The 19315-nt window shown below is 43.9% G+C and overlaps 1 protein-coding gene across 1 annotated transcript in view; it reads left to right on the top strand.

Moving 5' to 3' along the window:
• The window catches only part of MPP1 (MAGUK p55 scaffold protein 1), a 30681-nt gene that overhangs the window by 8259 nt on the left and 3107 nt on the right, over positions 1-19315 (top strand). Inside the window, exons 2-9 of the mRNA XM_019627609.1 lie at positions 7052-7195; positions 7465-7543; positions 8552-8637; positions 11273-11341; positions 12987-13183; positions 15021-15127; positions 15829-15909; positions 17020-17100. Coding sequence (XP_019483154.1) covers positions 7052-7195; positions 7465-7543; positions 8552-8637; positions 11273-11341; positions 12987-13183; positions 15021-15127; positions 15829-15909; positions 17020-17100 — 844 coding nt within the window. The remainder of the gene's footprint in view (positions 1-7051; positions 7196-7464; positions 7544-8551; positions 8638-11272; positions 11342-12986; positions 13184-15020; positions 15128-15828; positions 15910-17019; positions 17101-19315) is intronic.

Raw genomic sequence — 19315 nt, 5'->3', positions numbered from 1 at the left:
AAGAGCGCAATGATGGTGCCAACTTGGGCCAGTGAAGCAGCGTCCTCCACAACTAGATTGAAGAACAAAACGATAGCAACTTGTCTGTTCCCCTTCCCCTAATTCCCCAGTACTGTTCCCATCCCCCCAATTACCCAATAAAAATCTTTAAAAAAAAAAAAGAAAAGGAATTCTTCCCACTTGATGCTGCTTTTACTCTGTTTTTTTAATTGATGATAAAATATATTATTATATATTATATTATATTATATTATATTATATTATATTATAATTAGTTCCAGGTTCCTGTGTTTTGTTTTGGTTTTTTATTTATTCCACTTAGATATTTGGTCCCATGACCTTTAAATGGACCTGTGGCTGTAGCAGCCTAGCTTTGAAGAGTTTTAACCATATGGTCTCAGGTCACCATGGGCAAAGCTTTGAGGAACTGTTTGGTCACCGTGTATCATGGCTTCTTACTTCCACATCCCAGAATATGAATGGGAATCTCATAGTCTGAAAACTGATCCTGTATACTCATATTTCTCATGGATCTGTTGCCTGTACTCATTCTTTGGTACCAAGGTCTTTTAGTTTAGTTCTTTGGTTGCAAACAAGTGCTACTTGCCAGCCATTCTGCTAGTAATTTCATGCAACAAGTTCAACTCTGTCTAATAGGAGCTCAATAGCAGTACAGTCTCAAATCATGGAACTGACATCTGTATGCTGTGTCAGTGTAGTTCTATGTCACTTTATCACATGTAGATATATGTAACCACCACCACAACCAAAGAACTGTTCCATTACCACAAAGACCTCCCTGGGTGTTACCCCTCTATAGTTACATCTCCCCTCGTTCCCACCATCCCAAACCCTTGGCAACCACTAGCATGCTCTCCATCTCTATAATTTTGTCATTGCAAGAATGTTATATAAATGGAATTATGTGTAGTATGCAACCTTTTGAGATTAGCTTTTGTCACTCATCAGAAGGCCCTTTAGATCCATCCCAGCTTGTTGTGTATATTAAAAGTTTGTTCCTTTTTATTGCTGAGAAGTGTTCCATGGTATGGATGGTCCACAGTCTGTTGAACTGCTCACCTATATTGTAGGCCATGCTGGTTGTTTCCAGGTTTTGGTATTATGAATAAAGCTGTTATGAACCTTACGTGAACAGTTCTCAACAAAGTGCCCAACTCTTCCCAAATGGCTGGACCATTTTATGTTCTTATCAGCAATGGATGAAATTCAGTTTCTTCACATCCTCACCAGCATTTAGTGTTGTCACTATTTTTTTAAGATTTTATTGGGGAATTAGGGAGGGGAACTGGGGAAGGGGAACATTGTATTTTTCCAGGACCCATCAGCTCCAAGTCAAGTTATTGTCCTTCAATCTTAGTTGTGAAGGGTGCAAGCTCAGCTCCAAGTGCAGTCACTGCTTTCAATCTAGTTGCAGGGGGGCCACAGCCCACCATCCCATATGGGAGTCGAACTGGTAACCTTGTTGTTAAGGGCACCTGCTCTCACCAGCTGAGCCATCCGGCCACCTGTTGGTAGCTCAGCGGCAGCTCAGCTCGGGTGCAGCTCACTGGCCCATGTGGGAATCGAACCGGTGACCCTGTTGCTCAGAGCTCGCGCTCTCAACCAACTGCATCACCCAGCCGGGCTTGTTGTCACTATTTTTTAACCTTAACTATTCTGATAGGTGTATCATGGTATCTCATTATGGTTTTAATTTGCATTTCTCCCTGATGGGTAATGATATTGAACACCTTTTCATATCCTCATTTGCCATATTTCCTTACATATCCTTTTAGTGAAATATTTGTTCATGTATTTTGCTCATTTTCTAATTAAATTGTTTTTATTATTGACTATTAAACATTCTTTATATAGTCTAGGTACTAGTCTTTTGTTGGATGTGGGTTTATTAATGTTTTCTGTACATTGTCTTTCTATCATCTTTACACAGGCAAGATACCCAACTCAATTCTTCTTCTTTCATCAGCCCCTTTTGCAGCCTGGGATGGCCACGTTCTGCAGTTCTGACCGATGGGACATGAACAGGGGTCCACTGGAGAAGTTCTGAGGCAGATGTCACTGTCCTGGCCCCTTTTCAACATTCCTGCTCTGAAAGTGGAGCTGAAGGTTCTTGGCAGCTTTTCAGGAGATGTTTTCATCCCAAGCTCCATTTCTTTCTTTCTCTGTAAAGGGACTTCTGAGCCCCAGACTGCTGTGGTCTGTGGAGTGACACTGTTCTCCCCGCCCATTCCTCCTCTGTGCACATTTCAGACTCTGCTCTCTGAACTCTGCTTGATCGATGACCATTCCCCCATCTGCTTTCTGTCTTCGAGAAAGTCACTGAAATCTCTCATCCCTGATGACTTCCTCATGTGCTCTTTTTGTGTGTGTGTCTATTTCCTCCCCCACCCCCCTTTGTTCTCATTTATACAGGGTCTGGGGTGCACACAGGCACTTAGGCTGCCAACCCAAACCCGAATCACAATCACTTATGAACATTTTATCTCGCCAGACTAGAGAGCATTGTACTTTGTGGAGCTTTTAGGAATAATAGATTTTCATTCGCCTGTATGGAAATTAATTAAAACTGAAAGGATGTGTGCCATTTTGAATGCTGAACACTTTGTTTAGCAGTGTCTTTCCAGATTCTCAATGTATGTCAGCACTCCCCTACAGAAAGAATTGTCGGTAAAGCACCAAGAGCTCAAGAAACTTGCCCAGAGTTACCCAGCTGTTAGTTAAAAGAGTCAGGACTCAAACCTGAACACATTGTATGTATTTCTGCTAAAAGGACATGCCTAAGATTTAGAACCTGTGCTGTCTTTTTTCATTTACTGATTTCTTTTATTAAACAACACATGCACTTAGTAAATAATTTGAAAAGGCTTAAGTGGCTACACAGTGAGTACAACTCCCTTCTCACCCCATCAGATAGTCACCCAATTCTCCTTCTTGGAAGCAGCCACTGTTGTTTGTGTCTCCTTCCAGAGACAGCTTCTGCATTTACAAGCAAATATAAATATATTCATTTTTTCACTCTTTCTGCTGATTATAGCATACTTTTCCTCACTGTGGTTTTTTCCTCTTACCAATATATCTTCAAGGTTAACCTCAGAATCTCCTTTTCATTGCTACATAGTGTCAATGTACTGGGATGCCCCCTTAAGATGCAGTGTATAACTGTATGATTCTGTCATCTACTGCAGAGAACCTTGAAGTTAAGTGGAGTTGTGTGCCTCCAGATAGCACAAGTCAGATCTCTAAACACAACCCTGTCTTAGATGTTTCTGTTTTAATAGCAATGCCATATGACTTGGTGTCATGTGAGTCTAGTTGCTACACGAAGCAGTTTCTCTTTCTTGGTACTTCCCCCATTTGAGGCCAATCAATAGCTAACACTACTTCAGATGACACCATCTTATCAGAGTTTCTGCTGACCTCTTAGAAAGGATGACGTAAATTAAAGTATCTTAAGAGACATCTGTCCATCCACAAGCCTCTACCTTTCTTGTTTCTGATCTTCCAGTTCTTTTTCTAGGCTCTTGGGTAGGTCATTGGGCACTTCTCAGGAATGAATGAATGAATGAATGAATGAACAGATCTAGATTGATAGATAAGATAAATAGATAGATAGATAGATAGATACCCATTTCTCCTTCCCCACAAATTGGATGACAAGGTGCCCCACCCACAGCCCCACTGTCTTTGAGGGACACCCCTGGGTATGGCTGGAATGCAGCCGCTGTCCACTTTCAGTTTGTACCCCAATACCAATTTGACTCTTCCATCAACCAAGCTTGGCCTGTTCCTCCTCCTCCATATTGTTTTTTATTTTATATTTTATCTGGGGTGGGGGACACTCTTAGAGGTTTCCACTTGGCCTTCTCACTGTGAAAGTGCTTGCCTTAAAACCTGGGCTACTTCAACATTAATAGATTAGAAAGATGAGGAAGAACCAGCTAAGGACACTGAGAAGGAGCATTTCAAGAAGAGCGTGATCACCTGCGAGATGCATAACCTCAGTCTAATCATGAGAAAAGATTGGACAAACACAAATTGAGAGACAGCCTACAAAACAGTAGCCCTGTCCTCTTCAAAAATGTCAGGCTGATTAACTTTTCCAAATTCAGGGAGACTAAAGAGATGTGCAAACTGAATGCAGTGTGTGATTCTGGATTGGATTCTGATCTGGGAAAAGAAAATATGAGTATATAGCTATAAAGGACATTATTGGGACCATTGATGAAATCTGAATATGAACTGAGGACCAGATGAGAGTGCTTATCAATGCCAAATTTTCATTTTTGAAAATGTTTTTGTTCTTAGGAAACACACAGAAGCATTAATGGGTAGGGAGCATGATATGTTCAGATTATGCTCAAAAGATTCACAATTTAACTTTTATAATCTTTTTAAAGTGCTGTGATGATATGGCCACCCATGTCTTTTGGAGTAGAATGGCTGAGCATAAGGGTTTCACTTTCCTGCCCCACGGTTTGCCTTTTCACTCTCTTACTGCCATTTCCCCCCAATAATTTTTTGCAAATTTTCTATTTGAAAAGATGAAAGAATTTTATAGTAACACCTATTAGCCACACCTCCTAGGTTCTACAGTTGACATGTTGCTGTTTGCTTTATCATATATCTACCCAAAAAAATCCATCTAGCCACTTTTTTTTGCATCTCAAAATAAATTGCAGCCATCAGAACACTCCACCCCTAAAAGCTTTAGCATGCGTATCGTTGCCTAGAGTTCAATATTTCTTTATGGTTCTTTTATTATTATTATTTTGAGGTAGAATTTACATACTGAAATGCACTGGATGAGTTTTAACAAATATGCACACCTGTGTAACCCAAACCCCTGTCACGATGTAGAACATTACCAGCACCTCAGAAAGTTCTCTCATGCCCCTACCAGCCTATCCCTTCCCATCCCATCAGAGGCAACTACTGTTCTAACTTTTTTACTGTAATGTTGATTGTCCTGAAACGTCATAAATTATATCATATAGTATGTAGTCTACTGCATAAAACTGCTTTCACTCAACATAATGCTTCTGAGATTCGTCCATGTTGCCGCGTGCATTGGCAGATTGATCCTTTTATTGTCGAGCAGTGTTCATCGTACAGATGTCCTACGAGTGATTTATGCATTGTCCTATGGCTGAACACCTGGGTTGTTTCCGCTTTTCAGCTACTATGAACAAAGCTGGTATGAACATTCACATACACGCTTTTTTGTGGGCATATATTCTCCTTTCTCCAGTGAAAACTTAGGAGTGGGATGGCTGGCACATAGGGTAAATGTATGTTTAACTTTATATAAGAAATTGCCAAACTCTTTTCCACAGTGGCCGCACCATTTAGCATTCCCACTGGGAGTGTATGAGAGATCCAACATCCAACACTTGGTTTTCTTTTCTGTCTTTTCACTTTAGCCTTCCTAGTGGGTATGTAGTGGTCTCCTGTTGTGGTTTTAATTTGTATTTCCCTGATTACAGTGATGTTGAGACGTCTTTCATGTGCTCATAGGATATTCATGTGTCGTCTTTGGTGAGGAATCTGTTCACATATTTTGTCCATCTTTTCATTGTTTGTCACCTTGCAACTGAGTTTGTAAGAGTTCCTTTTATGTTTTGGACACAAGTCTTTTGTCAGATGGAAGTATTGCAAGTTTGCACTCTTAGGCTCTGCCATGCCTTCCTGTTTCTTCAGTGTCTTTTGGTGAGATGTTTTCAGTTTTGCTGAAGTCAGTTGTTTGCTTTTATGATTATTGTTCTCTGTGTCTACTAAACCTTTGCCTACTTCAGTGAAGTTTTTAAATAAACAGATATTCTTAATTTTAAAATATTTATCTCTTTAGTTTTTATTTTATAGTTTGGCTCTTGTTGTATGTAAGACATTTTTGCCCACTCCAATGTTGTGAAGACATGCGGTTTTCTTCTCAAAGCTTGGTTGTTTTACCTTTCACGTTTGGAGCTATAATCCACCTGGAATTTTTGTGTATAAAATGACGTGAGATTCCACATTTATTTTTCCCATGTGCTTATCTGATTAATCCAGCAACATTTATTACAGAGACTATACTTTCACCACTGCACTGCAGTGTCACCTTTATCATAAGCCAGCTGACCACACGTGTGGGTCTGTTTCTGCACTTCCTAGTCTGCTATACTGGCCTTTTAAGAAAGAGGTCTTGCTGTCTAGTAGTGCAAGTTGTCCAACTTTGCTATTGTCATGATTCGTGGGGAGGGGTCGCAGTGGAGATGTCCTCTTGGGATGGTGGGAGGGGTAGTGGTGATGTCATTTAGATGTAGCCGTTTGGTTTTCAGTTGGCATTATTGTTATCACGGGCCAGGGACTGGCCCTAAGTGCCTAATTCTCCACATAGAAATCCTCTGTAGCCTAAGAGATGATTTGTGAGAATCTGATGCTAACCTGAATCACCTTGACTGCTCTGTGACCCAGAGCATCCGGAAGGAAAGAGGGAAGAAAGCAACTGAGTCTCATGCTCCCCAGTGCTCCTGTCACCCAACAGGCACTCATTGTTTGGAATGGGAAGGGCCATTGTCATCTGCACTCACTTCTCGCCTTTGTTGATGCATTCCTAGTGCAGTTGTCCCCTCTGTGCCCTCCCATTAGGAATGACTTCCACTCCGGATCTTTGCTGTGGAGTGTGTGCATGTGTGTGTGCACCATATATGTACCCAGCCCCTTACCAGAAACCCCTGGGGCCCACTGTGCATTAGAAATCAGAATTCTTCTAATTGTCTTCTATTTTATGTAATTCCCCCAGCAGGGTCCAGGGCAGCACCCTGTAAACCAAACACGTTAATATTTCTTCAGCAAACTGTATAAACATGTCTATTAAGTTGGGTAAATAAAGCTTCCAAACAGCTTCACATCAATTCAAATGAGATTGGATGCCAAATGTATGAAATAACTGTTGGGTTTCAAAGCCTGTGGATTTTAGCATTGCAGTTACAGACTGTGACGGTGGGCCTGTGCTGTTTATTTCATACATCGCTCTGTTCTTTTGACCTGACAGACCGTGTCACACCAGTTGAATGCCGTGACCGAAGACATGTATACCAATGGGTCTGCTGCCCCAGGTAGCCCTGCCCAGGCTAAGGGGCAGGAAGTACGGAAGGTGCGACTCATACAGTTCGAGAAGGTCACAGAGGAGCCCATGGTAATCCCTTGTCATATTTTCCACCCACTGCCTACTGTTGACCCCGTGAGTCACTGGGCCACCAGAGGAAACTCAGAAGGCAGCTTTCCTAATGTCTCTGTCTCCATCTCTAGCTCCTCCTCAAAGCAGGCTTCAGGCCCATTCTAGTTGAGGACCACCCCAGGCATAGATGGAAAATATTTCTCCTGAGAAATTGCCTTCAGTTGTCTTAAAGATAACCTCAGGAAGAGCCTAAAAGAAAGCTGACTGAACCATTGTCTTCATTTCAGGGGATCACTCTGAAGCTGAATGAGAAGCAGTCCTGTACGGTGGCAAGAATTCTACATGGTGGCATGATTCATAGACAAGGTACTCGTGTGGGGCCATAGTTTGTGGTTCATTCACCTTGGTGGTGAGGGACATGGAGCTTACAATCTTCAAAACTAGGAGCATTTGTGTGTGTGTGTGTGTGCCAAGACATGTTTTGTGTGTGGCTTAATCAGTGGTTCTTTAGAATAATCGTGTGATAAGATCTTCATATGAATTGCCAAGTGCCACCATCTCTCACTCTGAGCATTTCTTTTTTTTTAAAGATTTTTATTGAGGAACTGGGGGATGGGAAGAGTACTGGGGAATCGGAGGAAGGGGAACAGACAAGTTGCTGTCGTTTTGTTCTTCAGTCTAGTTGTGGAGGGTGTTGCTTCACTAGCCCAAGCTGGCACCATCATTGCGCTTTTCCCGGGCGAGGCAGATCAGTCGCCGGCCTCTGGACAGCCGCTCACGGCAGCTGCCAGCCACTCACGCTGGCTGCCAGCTACACATGGTAGCTTATGGCAACCCACTGCAGCAGGGGCTGCAGCCTACACCATCGCTGGCAACCCACGGCAGCCCAGCTCCAGGTCAAGCTGTTGTTCAGCATCTTAGCTGTAGAGGGCAGTGTCACTGGCCCTCATATGTGGGATCTGAACCAGGGCCCTCTGGCATTCCAAGCCAGCTCTTAACCAATGTACCACTCGGCCGGCCCTCTGTTATTCTTTTTTAGTATGTACTGGCATGTCGTAGCCTCCTGGGATCTGTAGCTACTCCAGTTCCAGGGAGCTTTGAGGACGAGGTGCTTTTATTCTGCTGTTGGAGTAATGAGGTCAGAGAGGATGAGATAGTCTCAGAGTGTCAAGTGCTTGCCTCGGTACATCCCTCAAAGGACTCAAAAGAACATGCATGGTTGAATGTTTTCAGTCCTGGGGATTTTACACGCAGTCATTTGTATAATATTCTCTAGATTGTGTTTTCTTTTCTGTCTGATCTTGAGTTACTTTGGCAGCTCTTGTTTGAACATTTATTCTTTTGTGGACTGATTTTTCATTCATTTCGTGGTAGGCTCTCTTCACGTCGGGGATGAGATCCTGGAAATCAATGGCACAAACGTGACTAATCACTCAGTAGATCAGTTGCAGAAGGCGATGGTGGGTATTTGCTATGCCACTGTCTTCATGAAGTGTGGATCCCCATTGGTGTGAGCATACCTCATTTTTCGGTCAAAGTATTTGTGCCCCTTGGAGGAGAGGAGACTGTCACCATTGCTATTCTTTATTCTGTGCAAGAAATGAGTGTTCTCTGCTTTTGTTTAGTAAGCTTCTAAAACAAAGCAAATAACCCACGGCATCTGTCTAGAAAGAACATTGGGCTGGGTGTCAGAAGGCCTTAGTCTTTAATGGCAGCTCTGAATCCCTGCCCTGCTTTATTCTAGCCCTGGGATTTTGAGCAGGACGATGAACTTCTCTAAGTCATCTGTGAAATTAAGATAGCAATCCCTATCCTATGGCACATATTTGTCATGAAGAGCACATAAGATATTATAATGAGAAGTTGAGTGTGCTGCTTAGACTCAATTGATATTTGTTGAGCACCTACTATGTGCCAGGCATTGTGCTTGGTGTTTGTGTTGGCTCTCATGTTTGCCCTTCCAGATTCTTCACCATCCTTCTCCACCCCTACATACACCAGAGAACATTCCTGTAACCAAAGCATTAAAAACCCCATGGGATAGTTGGGTTTCATTGGCTACTGCCAGCAGGAACCACACCTCAGGCACTCGGGACTGAGATGCTAGGGTACCTGCCAGGGAATGAACCAGAGAACAGTAACTTGGGAAAAAAGTGTCATTTGAGCCAGAATGACATTTTTCACTTGAGACAGAGATGAGAAAACTGAACCTTCGATAGTTTTGAAACTTGCTCATGGTCACATGGCTGGAATTAGCTTTAATCAAAACTCCTTGCTTAGACTTCTGCTTCTGACCAAGATAAAGAAAAGGGACCATATTTCCCCTGCCTCTTGAAACGACCCAAATCCTAAACGTCCATGCACCTGACAACAGAGCTTCAAAATACTTCAAGCAAAAACTGGTAGAATTGCAAGAAGAAAACTACAAATCCACAATTATAGTCCAAGATTTCAATATCTTTCTCTTAGGACCAGCTGAGTGGCTCAGTTGGTTAAGAGCTCCCTCAAGAGTGAGGGCTCTGAGCAACAGGGTCGCTGGTTCGATTCCCGGCCCAAGCTGAGCCACAGCTGAGCTGCCAACAGATGGCAGGATGGCTTAGCTAAGAAAAAAAAAATCAATATCTTTCTCTTAATAGTCGACAGAACAAGTAGCCAGAAAATTAGTGAGGATACAGAAGATACATACAACACTATAAACCGACTTGACCTAACAGACATGTACAGAACACTCAACCCAGCAACAGCAAAACACACATTGTTCTCAAGTGAACATGGAACATTCTCCAGGATGACAAAACAAGCCTCAACAGATTTAAAGGATTCAAATCATACAAAGTGTGTTGTCCGCCCACAATGAAATTAAATTAGAAATCCAAAACAGAAAGATATCTCGAAATCCCTAAATATTGTAAATTAAACAACACACTTCTGAAGCCCACAGGCCACAGAAGAGAAATCACAAAGGAAATTAGAAAATATCTTGAAGTGAATAAAAATGAAAACACAGTTTGTGAAATGCCACTAAAGCAGTGCCAGAGTTGAAGTTTAGAACACCAAACGGCTATATTAGAAAATAAGAAAGGTGTCAATCAGCGGCCTCAGCTTCTACCTTAAGAAACTAGAAAAAGGGCACATTAACAAAATGAGGGAGAAAAACCATATGATCATCTCAATAGATGCAGAGAAAGAATTTGACAAAATTCAGCATCCTTTTATGATAAAAACTCAATACAATAGGTATAGAAGGAACATACCTAAACACAATAAAGGCCACATATGAGAAACCCACAGCTACTCAATGGTGAAAAGTTGGAAGCTTTTCCTCTAAGATCAGGAAAAAGAGAGTGGAATTGCTATCTTTTGGAAAAGTGATTTGAGGCTAGCTATTAAAATGTTCATACCCTTTGATTCTGCATTTCCATCATGGTATTCTATAAAAACCAAAATGCCAATATGTAAGTACTTGTATTCAAGCATGTCTATTGAAGCAGATTGTAGTGAGAAAAAAAACAACTAGCACCAATCGCAGTGCCCAGTGATGAGGAAGATGGCTGAATAATGTTTGATAACAGCCATAGCGTGGAATGCTGCATAGCCATTAAAAAGAATGAAAGACATCTTCATGCATGGATCCAGATGCACGTCCATGAAGTAAAGCAAGTTGTTGTGTAATATATGTAGTAAAAGCCCATCTTTGTTAAAAATAACAAAAATACATATGAATATGTATATATGTGTAAATATTTGTAAATGTTTTATTGGTGTGGAGAAAGGTGTGGATATATGTGGGCCAAGATTCATTTTAGGTACTTCTAGGTAGTTTTTGTGGTCGAGTGTGGGGAGGAGGGGAAATCCTTAGATTTTTCTTCATTATTCTTTGTATGCCTGCATGTTGTTACACTGGTTTATGGGACTCATGACACTTGTATTGAAGGAGGGAATTGTCCTACAAATTTTCAAAGTGCACAGAAAAAAAATGGCTATTGGGGAAGAAAAACACATGGGACTTTGAGAGGGAGAAAATGAGTTTATGAAATGCCAAATCATCCAAGTTAGCTTTCCTTAAAATTTTACTTCCCCTTTCTTTTTCAATAGAAAGAAACCAAAGGAATGATCTCATTAAAAGTAATTCCCAACCAGCAAAATCGCCTCCCTGCACTACAGGTAGGTAGTCCCATTTTCTCTGCGGTGGTAATGGCAGAATTCAGGCCCAGTGTTGAGATTTGATTGAAATGATATGATTCAAACTTTTAAGTTCTAAATATCTCACAAATGTAGCTGTCTGCAGCTCTCTGAACTAAGCTAACGTCCATTACAAACAGGCAGGCCTTTCTGACCACCAGCATGGCTGGCTGGCACCTTGCTGCCTATTTGCAATGGGTGTGAAAGGAAAAGTTAATCTCTTTTTTCTACAACTCCAAGAGATATATGGGCAAAGAGATCATTCACAGGAGGAAAAATGCAAATGGCTCTGAACATGTGAAAAAATACCCAATCTTACCAGTCATCAAAGAGAGAAATAGCTTGGATAGGGCCTTGGCAGATGAATGTAGAAGGAGTTTTTGTTTGTTTGTTTTAGTTTTTTTTTTGTTTGTTTTTTTTTGTTTTAATAACTCTGAAGCTTCTATTGCAGATAACTGTAATAACAAGTTCAGGGTCTTTAATAGATATGTGAGTGTTCATATTTTCAATTTCTTGTTCTGTCACTTTTGGTAAATTGTGTTTTTCAAGGGATTTGTCAAATGCATTGATGTGAAATTATCCATGAAATCTTTTTATAACCTTTTAAATATCTCTTGGGTCTCTGAGAAGTTTCTCTACTGGGAAATTGTACCTTCTCTGGTTTCTTAATCAGCCTTGGTAGGGTGTTCTTAATATCATGAATCTTCAAAGAACCAATTTTGCCTTTGTGAATCCTCTCAACTCTATTTTCTGTTTCATTTGTTTCTGCTTTGTCCTTCCTTCCTTCCTTCCTTCCTTCCTTCCTTCCTTCCTTCCTTCCTTCCTTTCCGTTGGATTTGTACCCCTAATCTTCCTACCTGAGGTAACCAGTATGAAATTCTTATACAGTTTGTTCTAGTGTGTTTTTTTCTATGTATAAATAAATACTTTTTTTAAATGTCAAGTATACTAAGTATTGTTTTTGCTTAATGATATTCTCATTAACGTTGTATCAGCAGCATTTTGCAATGGCATTAAATATTCTTCTACAAATTGATTTTTATGGGTGCATTGTCATATATTCAGTAGGTGACCATAACTTAACTAAATTCCCCATTCTTGGAAAATTAGGATGTTTCCATAGTTCACTCTTAAATAATGCTGTGGTGAACATACTCATCCATATATTGTAACTGACAGCTTTTGCATAGAAGTGGATTGTGAAAGGGCCGGCTGAGTGGCTCAGTTGGTTCAGAGCTCGCTCAAGAGTTTGAGCTCTGAGCAACTGCGGTTCGAGTCCAGCCCGAGCTGAGCAGCCACTGAGCTGCCAACAGGTAGCAGGATGGCTCAGCTTAAAAAAAAAAAAAAGAAGTGGATTGTGGAATCAAGGGGTATCAGCTCAGCCCCAGTAAACAAACATGTTGACCCAGAAAAGCATTTCATACCTTGTTGTGGGGCTCAGGCCTGACCCCTCCACAGGCACAATAGTAACCAGCTCCTGTCACTCCAGCTCCCCCTTCATTCTGGCCTCTGTGTCATTCATTCAACCCTGACACCAATTATTTACAGCTAAGCTTTCTACTTCAATGTGTCATGCTGGTGTTTCTCTTGAAGCTGCCACTGCAGGTCCCCTTGCCTTCTTTTCCAGATGTTCATGAGAGCACAATTTGACTATGATCCCAAAAAGGACAATCTGATTCCTTGCAAGGAGGCGGGACTGAAGTTTGTCACTGGGGATGTTATCCAGATCATCAACAAGGATGACAGTAACTGGTGGCAAGGGCGGGTGGAAGGCTCCTCCAAGGAGTCAGCAGGACTGATCCCTTCTCCTGAGCTGCAGGAATGGTGAGCCACTTTTATACAGGTGGGGTTTGCAGATGGAGTGGACCCATGCCTTCCACAAATAATGGTTTAGCTTCAGAACTCTGTCATCTTGTGTGTGGTGTGTTTCTCGACCAAGCCAGCTTCCTTGGCATAATGGGTGCAGCGGGGTTGGGGTGGGGTGGACGACACTGAGTTGATGAGCCCGACTGGCAGGCCTGTGCAGGAAAGGAAGCCTGAATAGCTCTTCATTCATCTGTGGGCCTCTGTTTCCTCGAATACTTTCCCTGTGGTTACTTGCTTTGAGTGGCAGTGCTGAGAAGGTATTTATTGGGGAATTGGGGGAGGGGAACAGCGTTGGGGAATCGGGGAAGGGGAACAGACAAATTGCTGTCCTTTTGTTCTTCAGTCTAGTTGTGGAGGACATTGCTCCACTGGCCCATGTTGGCCCATGTATTGTGATCATTGCGCTCTTCCCAGCTGAGGCAGATCAGTAGCTGGCCTTTGGACGGCCGCTCACAGTGGCTGCTGGCCGCTCACCCTGGCTGCCAGCCACTCATGGTAGCTTATGGCTGCCCATGGGCTGCAGCCTACGCTTTTGTACGCTTTTGCCGGTGACTCACAGCAGCCCAGCTCCAGGTCGAACTGTTGTTCACCACCTTAGCTGTAGAGGGCAGTGTCACTGGCCCTCATGTGGGATCCGAACCGGGGCCCTGCTGCTCACAGCTGGTGTCCCAAGCATGCTCTTAACCAGCGCGCCACTCGGCCAGCTCTGAGAAGGTGTCTTCTGAGTCCCGCAGAAAACAGTCATATTTGTAGTATGTGTCCTTTATGCAAATTCCTAGTACGTAGAAAATGAGGTGAGAATCCACATTTATTTTTCCCATATGCTTATCTGATTGTTCCAGCACCATTTATTATAAAGACCATGCTTTTCCAACTGCACTGTAGCGTCACCTTTATCATAAACGAGCTCAGACACGTGGGTGTCAGGCCCAGGGCCCTCTGCCAGCTGCCATCCAGATTAAGGCATGGATGGCTTCCCAGGGTTCACCTGCCTCCCTCATGTCTCTGGAGAGTTCTTATGTGGGTGTTCAAACACCCGGCAGTGGAAATGGGTCCAGAAAGCGAACCCCCACCATGTCCTCCCATCAATGCAGCCTGACCATTCCAGTTGGGCTATTTCTACCTCTCTCTTTGCAGAGCCCTCAGCTCTAGGCACCCCAAATCCAAGTGCAGTACCGAGAATACCATGTACACATTGGCTTACATGATTCTTCCTCCATTCTGCTCTATAAACCCTGCTCATCACAGACCCAGAGCTGCCTACACACAAGAGAGAAGCTGAGAGAAGGGGAATGGGGGATGGAGGAGTGCAGGGGTAGACAGAGAGGAAGAGGGACAGAGAGAGAAAGACACGGGGAAGTTGAGAGGGTGCTGACACAGACACAGAGTGTGAGAGGCTTAGAAAGAGCGGGATATGAGAGATTGAAGAGGAAAGAGGGTAGGTTATGAGACAGACACACACAGAGAGATGGGGAGTAAGGGGAGTGAGAGCCACATACAGACACTAAAAAGAAAGAGACAGAAAGTGAGGGAGAGTTGGGGAGAAGATAAGAGTGAAGGGGACAGTGTTAGAGACACACAGAATGAGTGGCTAGCAGAGGGCGTGAGAGAGAGGAGAGGCGTAAAGGACATCATGAGGGTTTTGGGCAACATCATGAGGGTTTTGGGCAACTACAAAGGGAAGGAGCAGAGCAGTCTGGAGGTGTACTGTGGAAGGGAAGGGGGGGTCATTGAGTGTCCCTGGGGCTTTTACACCGAGGGTCCGCTGACATCCTTGGTCATCTTTCCTTACCAGGCGAGTGGCAAGTGTGGCTCAGTCTGCTCCGAGCGAAGCCCCGAGCTGCAGTCCCTTCGGAAAGAAGAAGAAATACAAAGACAAGTACCTTGCCAAGCACAGCGCAAGTAAGCTTCCTGGGCCTCCTGTTGGCGGGCTCCTGGCAGTGAAGGGGAGATGGCGTGGTGCACAGTGGGACCTACGTTATGCGGAAAGCATGCCGTTTCTTCTGGTTTGTTTGTTTGTTTGTTTTTAAGCTGAGCCATCCTGCTACCTGTTGGCAGCTCAGCGGCAGCTCAGCTCAGGCCGGGAGTCAAACCGCTGTTGCTCAGAGCTCACACTCTTAAGTGAGCTCTTAACCAACTGAGCCACTCGGCCGGCCCCTCTTCCGGTTTTTTATTGCATCTGTCCTCCCAAGCTCACTGCAATGAGTGAGAGAATGTCAGTACATGTAAAGGAAGGCTCACCATCCTCACCCCCCGGGTAACCAACTGAACAGCCTTCCAGAACTTTCAGTGTATCACCACCATCGGCATGACCAGCTGGAAGGTCTGAGCAGCCCCAGAGAGTGGCATGTTTTCCTGAGAGCTAATTCCAGCTTTGTTTTTTGCCTACTGTAGTTGGAAATACACTAAAATTACAAATGGGTTTTCAAGCATACTGTGGATAACAAGAGAATAATAACCTACCATTTATGAAATGCCTCCATCCCGCTAGAAGTACTCTAGATGAAGATAGGAGCAGGAGAAAATCACAGAAGCTGAAATCCCCCGGCGTGATTTCTCCCCAGCTCTGGAAATGAACATTGCTTGGTTTTCTTTTTCTCTAGTTTTTGACCAGTTGGATGTCGTTTCCTATGAGGAAGTTGTTCGGCTCCCTGCGTTCAAGAGGAAGACCCTGGTGCTGATCGGTATCTTCTCATTGCCCCCATGTTGCTTTGCTAGTTACAGTACATTTCTGTCCGTATTCTCCTGCCTGTCGTATATCACTGTTCTTCCAAAAATGAAAAGCCAGGCAAAAAACTGAAGTCTCGGATACTCCCATATAGAGCGGATATTCTGGATATCCCGTCTGGGTCACCTTTTTTTTTTTTAAATTGGGGAACAGTGTGTTTTTCCAGGACCCATCAGCTCCAAGTCAGGTAGTTGTTTCAATCTAGTTGTGGAGGGCATAGGGAAAGAACCAGCAACCTTGGTGTTAGGAGCAGTGCACTCTAACCAGTTGAGCTAACCACCCGCACCCCCATCTAGGCCACTTTAAAAGGGAAACTTAACCATACAAGTTTTTCAGCAACTAATTCTTTTAGGTTGGGTTTGGTGGTGGCCAGTCGTAAAGTGAGTTTGGCTCTTTGTCTGTTCATCTGGTTGGCAGGAGGTGCGTTCCAGTCCTATACTTGTTTTTTTAGGCGCATATGTTAAGAGTATTTTGTTAGCAACGTGCAGGGCCCTGAGAAGTATTCTGTGCCCGTTAGTCAGTCACAGGAGCCCTGGCCTTGAAATGAAATGAATCCTTGGCTCCGGTGGGTGGCTTATATCCATCTTTAGAGTTAAAATATTAGTTGGTTAGACGATCTGTATTAGGGTTCCGGTAAAATTTCCAGTTAAAACACTGGCTTAAATTTAGTTCTGTTCATTTTGGAGAGCTCAGTAAAGCAAATATCCTTAGAAAATAGACAGAACCCCCCACATGTTAGCTGGCTCCTCTGTGGCAATAACACTTATGTTCTGAGTCCTGATCCTTAGCCCTTAGAAAGAGCCCCCTTCCCCAATGGGGACACAGGCCCGAAGCCCCAAATCCTCCTATGTTTAAAGGAATGCGTGCACCTGACCCCAGCCCAGAAGCTGAGCCAACTCACTTTGACCTGTTGGCGATTCGGGGCTCTGAGAGATGAAAACCCATATCCTATCCCTATTCCTATCCTCACCTTTGTCTTTGGGGAAAGAAATGGAAGCCTTCATTAAAATCATAGCAACGTGGATTCTCTCTTGTCTAACTAAGCCTTTCTTCTCTCCCTCTGCAGGAGCCAGTGGGGTGGGTCGCAGCCACATTAAAAACACCCTGCTCAGCCAGAAGCCGGAGAAGTTCGCATACCCTCTCCCGTGTGAGTACTCTGGGGGCCATGGAGGGTAGATGGGACCACCAGTCTGTGTCCAAGATACCATAGTGGCCTTTTTGTGGGGTGGCGATTTTATTTTAAATGTTTGATTATAAAAACAAAACACAATTGAGAAAAGCTACACATTTGTATCCATAATCTCTCCAGCTAACAACGTAACTGTTGTTTTTGTATTCTCTTCCGTGCTGTTCATGTGCATAACGGAAGCAGTAGTAAACATTTGTATGCTGCTTTCAAAATTAAGCAAGTAGTATGTTATTTAAAAACATATTACGTTTTGTTTTTTTTTATTTTTATTGGGGAATTGGGGGCAGGGGAACAGACAAGTTGCTGTNNTTTTGTTCTTCAGTCTAGTTGTGGAGGACGTTGCTTCACGGGCCCAAGTTGGCACCATCATTGCGCTCTTCCCAGGCGAGGCAGGTCAGTCGCTGGCTTCTGGACGGCTGCTCACGGCGGCTGCTGGCCACTCACGCTGGCTGCTGGCTACACACGGTAGCCCATGGCAACCCACTGCCACAGGAGCTGCAGTCTACGCCGTCGCCGGCGACTCACGGCAGCCCAGCTCCAGGTTGAGCTGTTGTTCAGCATCTTAGCTGTGGAGGGCAGTGCCCTCATATGTGGGATCTGAACCGGGGCACTCTGGCATCCCAAGCCAGCTCTTAACCAATGCGCCACTCAGCTGGCCCAACATATTACTTTTTTTTTACTTTATATTATAAACATTTTCTCAGGTGCCTCAATCGCTCTGGGAACTCTTCTAGTCCATTGAGTGGCTACACTGTAATTTCCTCAGCCATCCACTCTTGTTTGACGTCTAGGCTACCTCTGATTTTTCATGAAATATGTCCTAACTCAGAGCAGCACTCAGGAGAGGCACAGACAATCTCAGCAGCAGTCCCAGGTAGGGGGAGAATCGGGCCAGTGGTCAGATGGGGCATTTCTGTTCCCACAGCACTTCTGGCGTGTATCCCCAGGAAGAGATTCTACAAATCAAAGCAGAAAAGCAGATTCTAAACCGGAGATTCATATTTTTTTATTCCTTCTCCATTTTGCCTTTAGGGACATTGTGACACACTGGGGACAGAAAGCAAATGGCCTGCGTTGAGGAGTGAATGGGGAAATCTAGAAGTAGAAATATCGTCATTCAATACATTTGAACGAGAAGGGAGTTAGAGAAAGGGTGATGGGTGACGATAACATCACAACAAGGAAGAGTTGTTTTATAAGATGGAAAGAAAGAGATGCATGTGTGGCTGTGGATTGATGATGAGGATGGATATTGGGAGGTCCACTGCTGACAGGCAGGGAGGATTGGGTCTCAAGCTACAATATCTGGGGCATATTTTACTTTGGGCAGAGGCTAGTTTATATGAGTAATAGTAAACGTTGTGACGTAAGAACATTCCAGCATTTAACAATATGAGTTTCAGTGAAACTGAAGTACTCTTCTTTCCAAACTATGAAAAGAAAACTTTAACTATACTTCCAAGACATCCTGACCACCACCTACAGATCTGTTTTAAAAGTATTTCCAGCCGTCATTTCTCCATTTTTGAGCTTCAGTATTCCTGGGGTTGCTGGTTTTCCATGTGACTTCGTGTTACGAAAAATGATGATAGGACTTTTCTGTGCTGGGCTTTGCTGCTTCTTTTTTTTTTTAAGATTTTTATTGGGGAATTGGGGGAAGGGGAACAGCACTGGGGAATTGGGGGAAGGGGAACAGACAAGTTGCTGTCGTTTTGTTCTTCAGTCTAGTTGTGGAGGATGTTGCTTCACTGGCCCAAGTTGGCACCATCATTGCGCTCTTCCAGGGCGAGGCAGATCCGTTGCCGGCCTCTGGACGGCCGCTCACTGTGGCTGCTGGCCGCTCACGCTGGCTGCTGGCTACATACGGTAGCCCATGGCAACCCACTGCCACAGGGACTGCAGCCCACGCCGTCGCCGGTGACTTATGGCAGCCCAGCTCCAGGTTGAGCTGTTGTTCAGCATCTTAGCTGTGGAGGGCAGTGTCACTGGCCCTCATATGTGGGATCCGAACCGGGGCCCTCTGGCGTCCCAAGCCAGTTCTTAACCATCGCGCCACTCGGCCGGCCCTGGGCTTTGCTTCTTGAAGGTTAAACATGTTCTGGGCGGATGGGGGATTTCCTGATCAGCATTGTCTCATATCATCAGCCCTTAGGGATCCCGTGGGAGAAAACCC

This window comes from Hipposideros armiger, unplaced genomic scaffold (assembly GCF_001890085.2).
Source record: "Hipposideros armiger isolate ML-2016 unplaced genomic scaffold, ASM189008v1 scaffold_738, whole genome shotgun sequence".
Taxonomy (NCBI): domain Eukaryota; kingdom Metazoa; phylum Chordata; class Mammalia; order Chiroptera; family Hipposideridae; genus Hipposideros; species Hipposideros armiger.
This window is presented reverse-complemented; position numbering and strand designations above follow the sequence as displayed.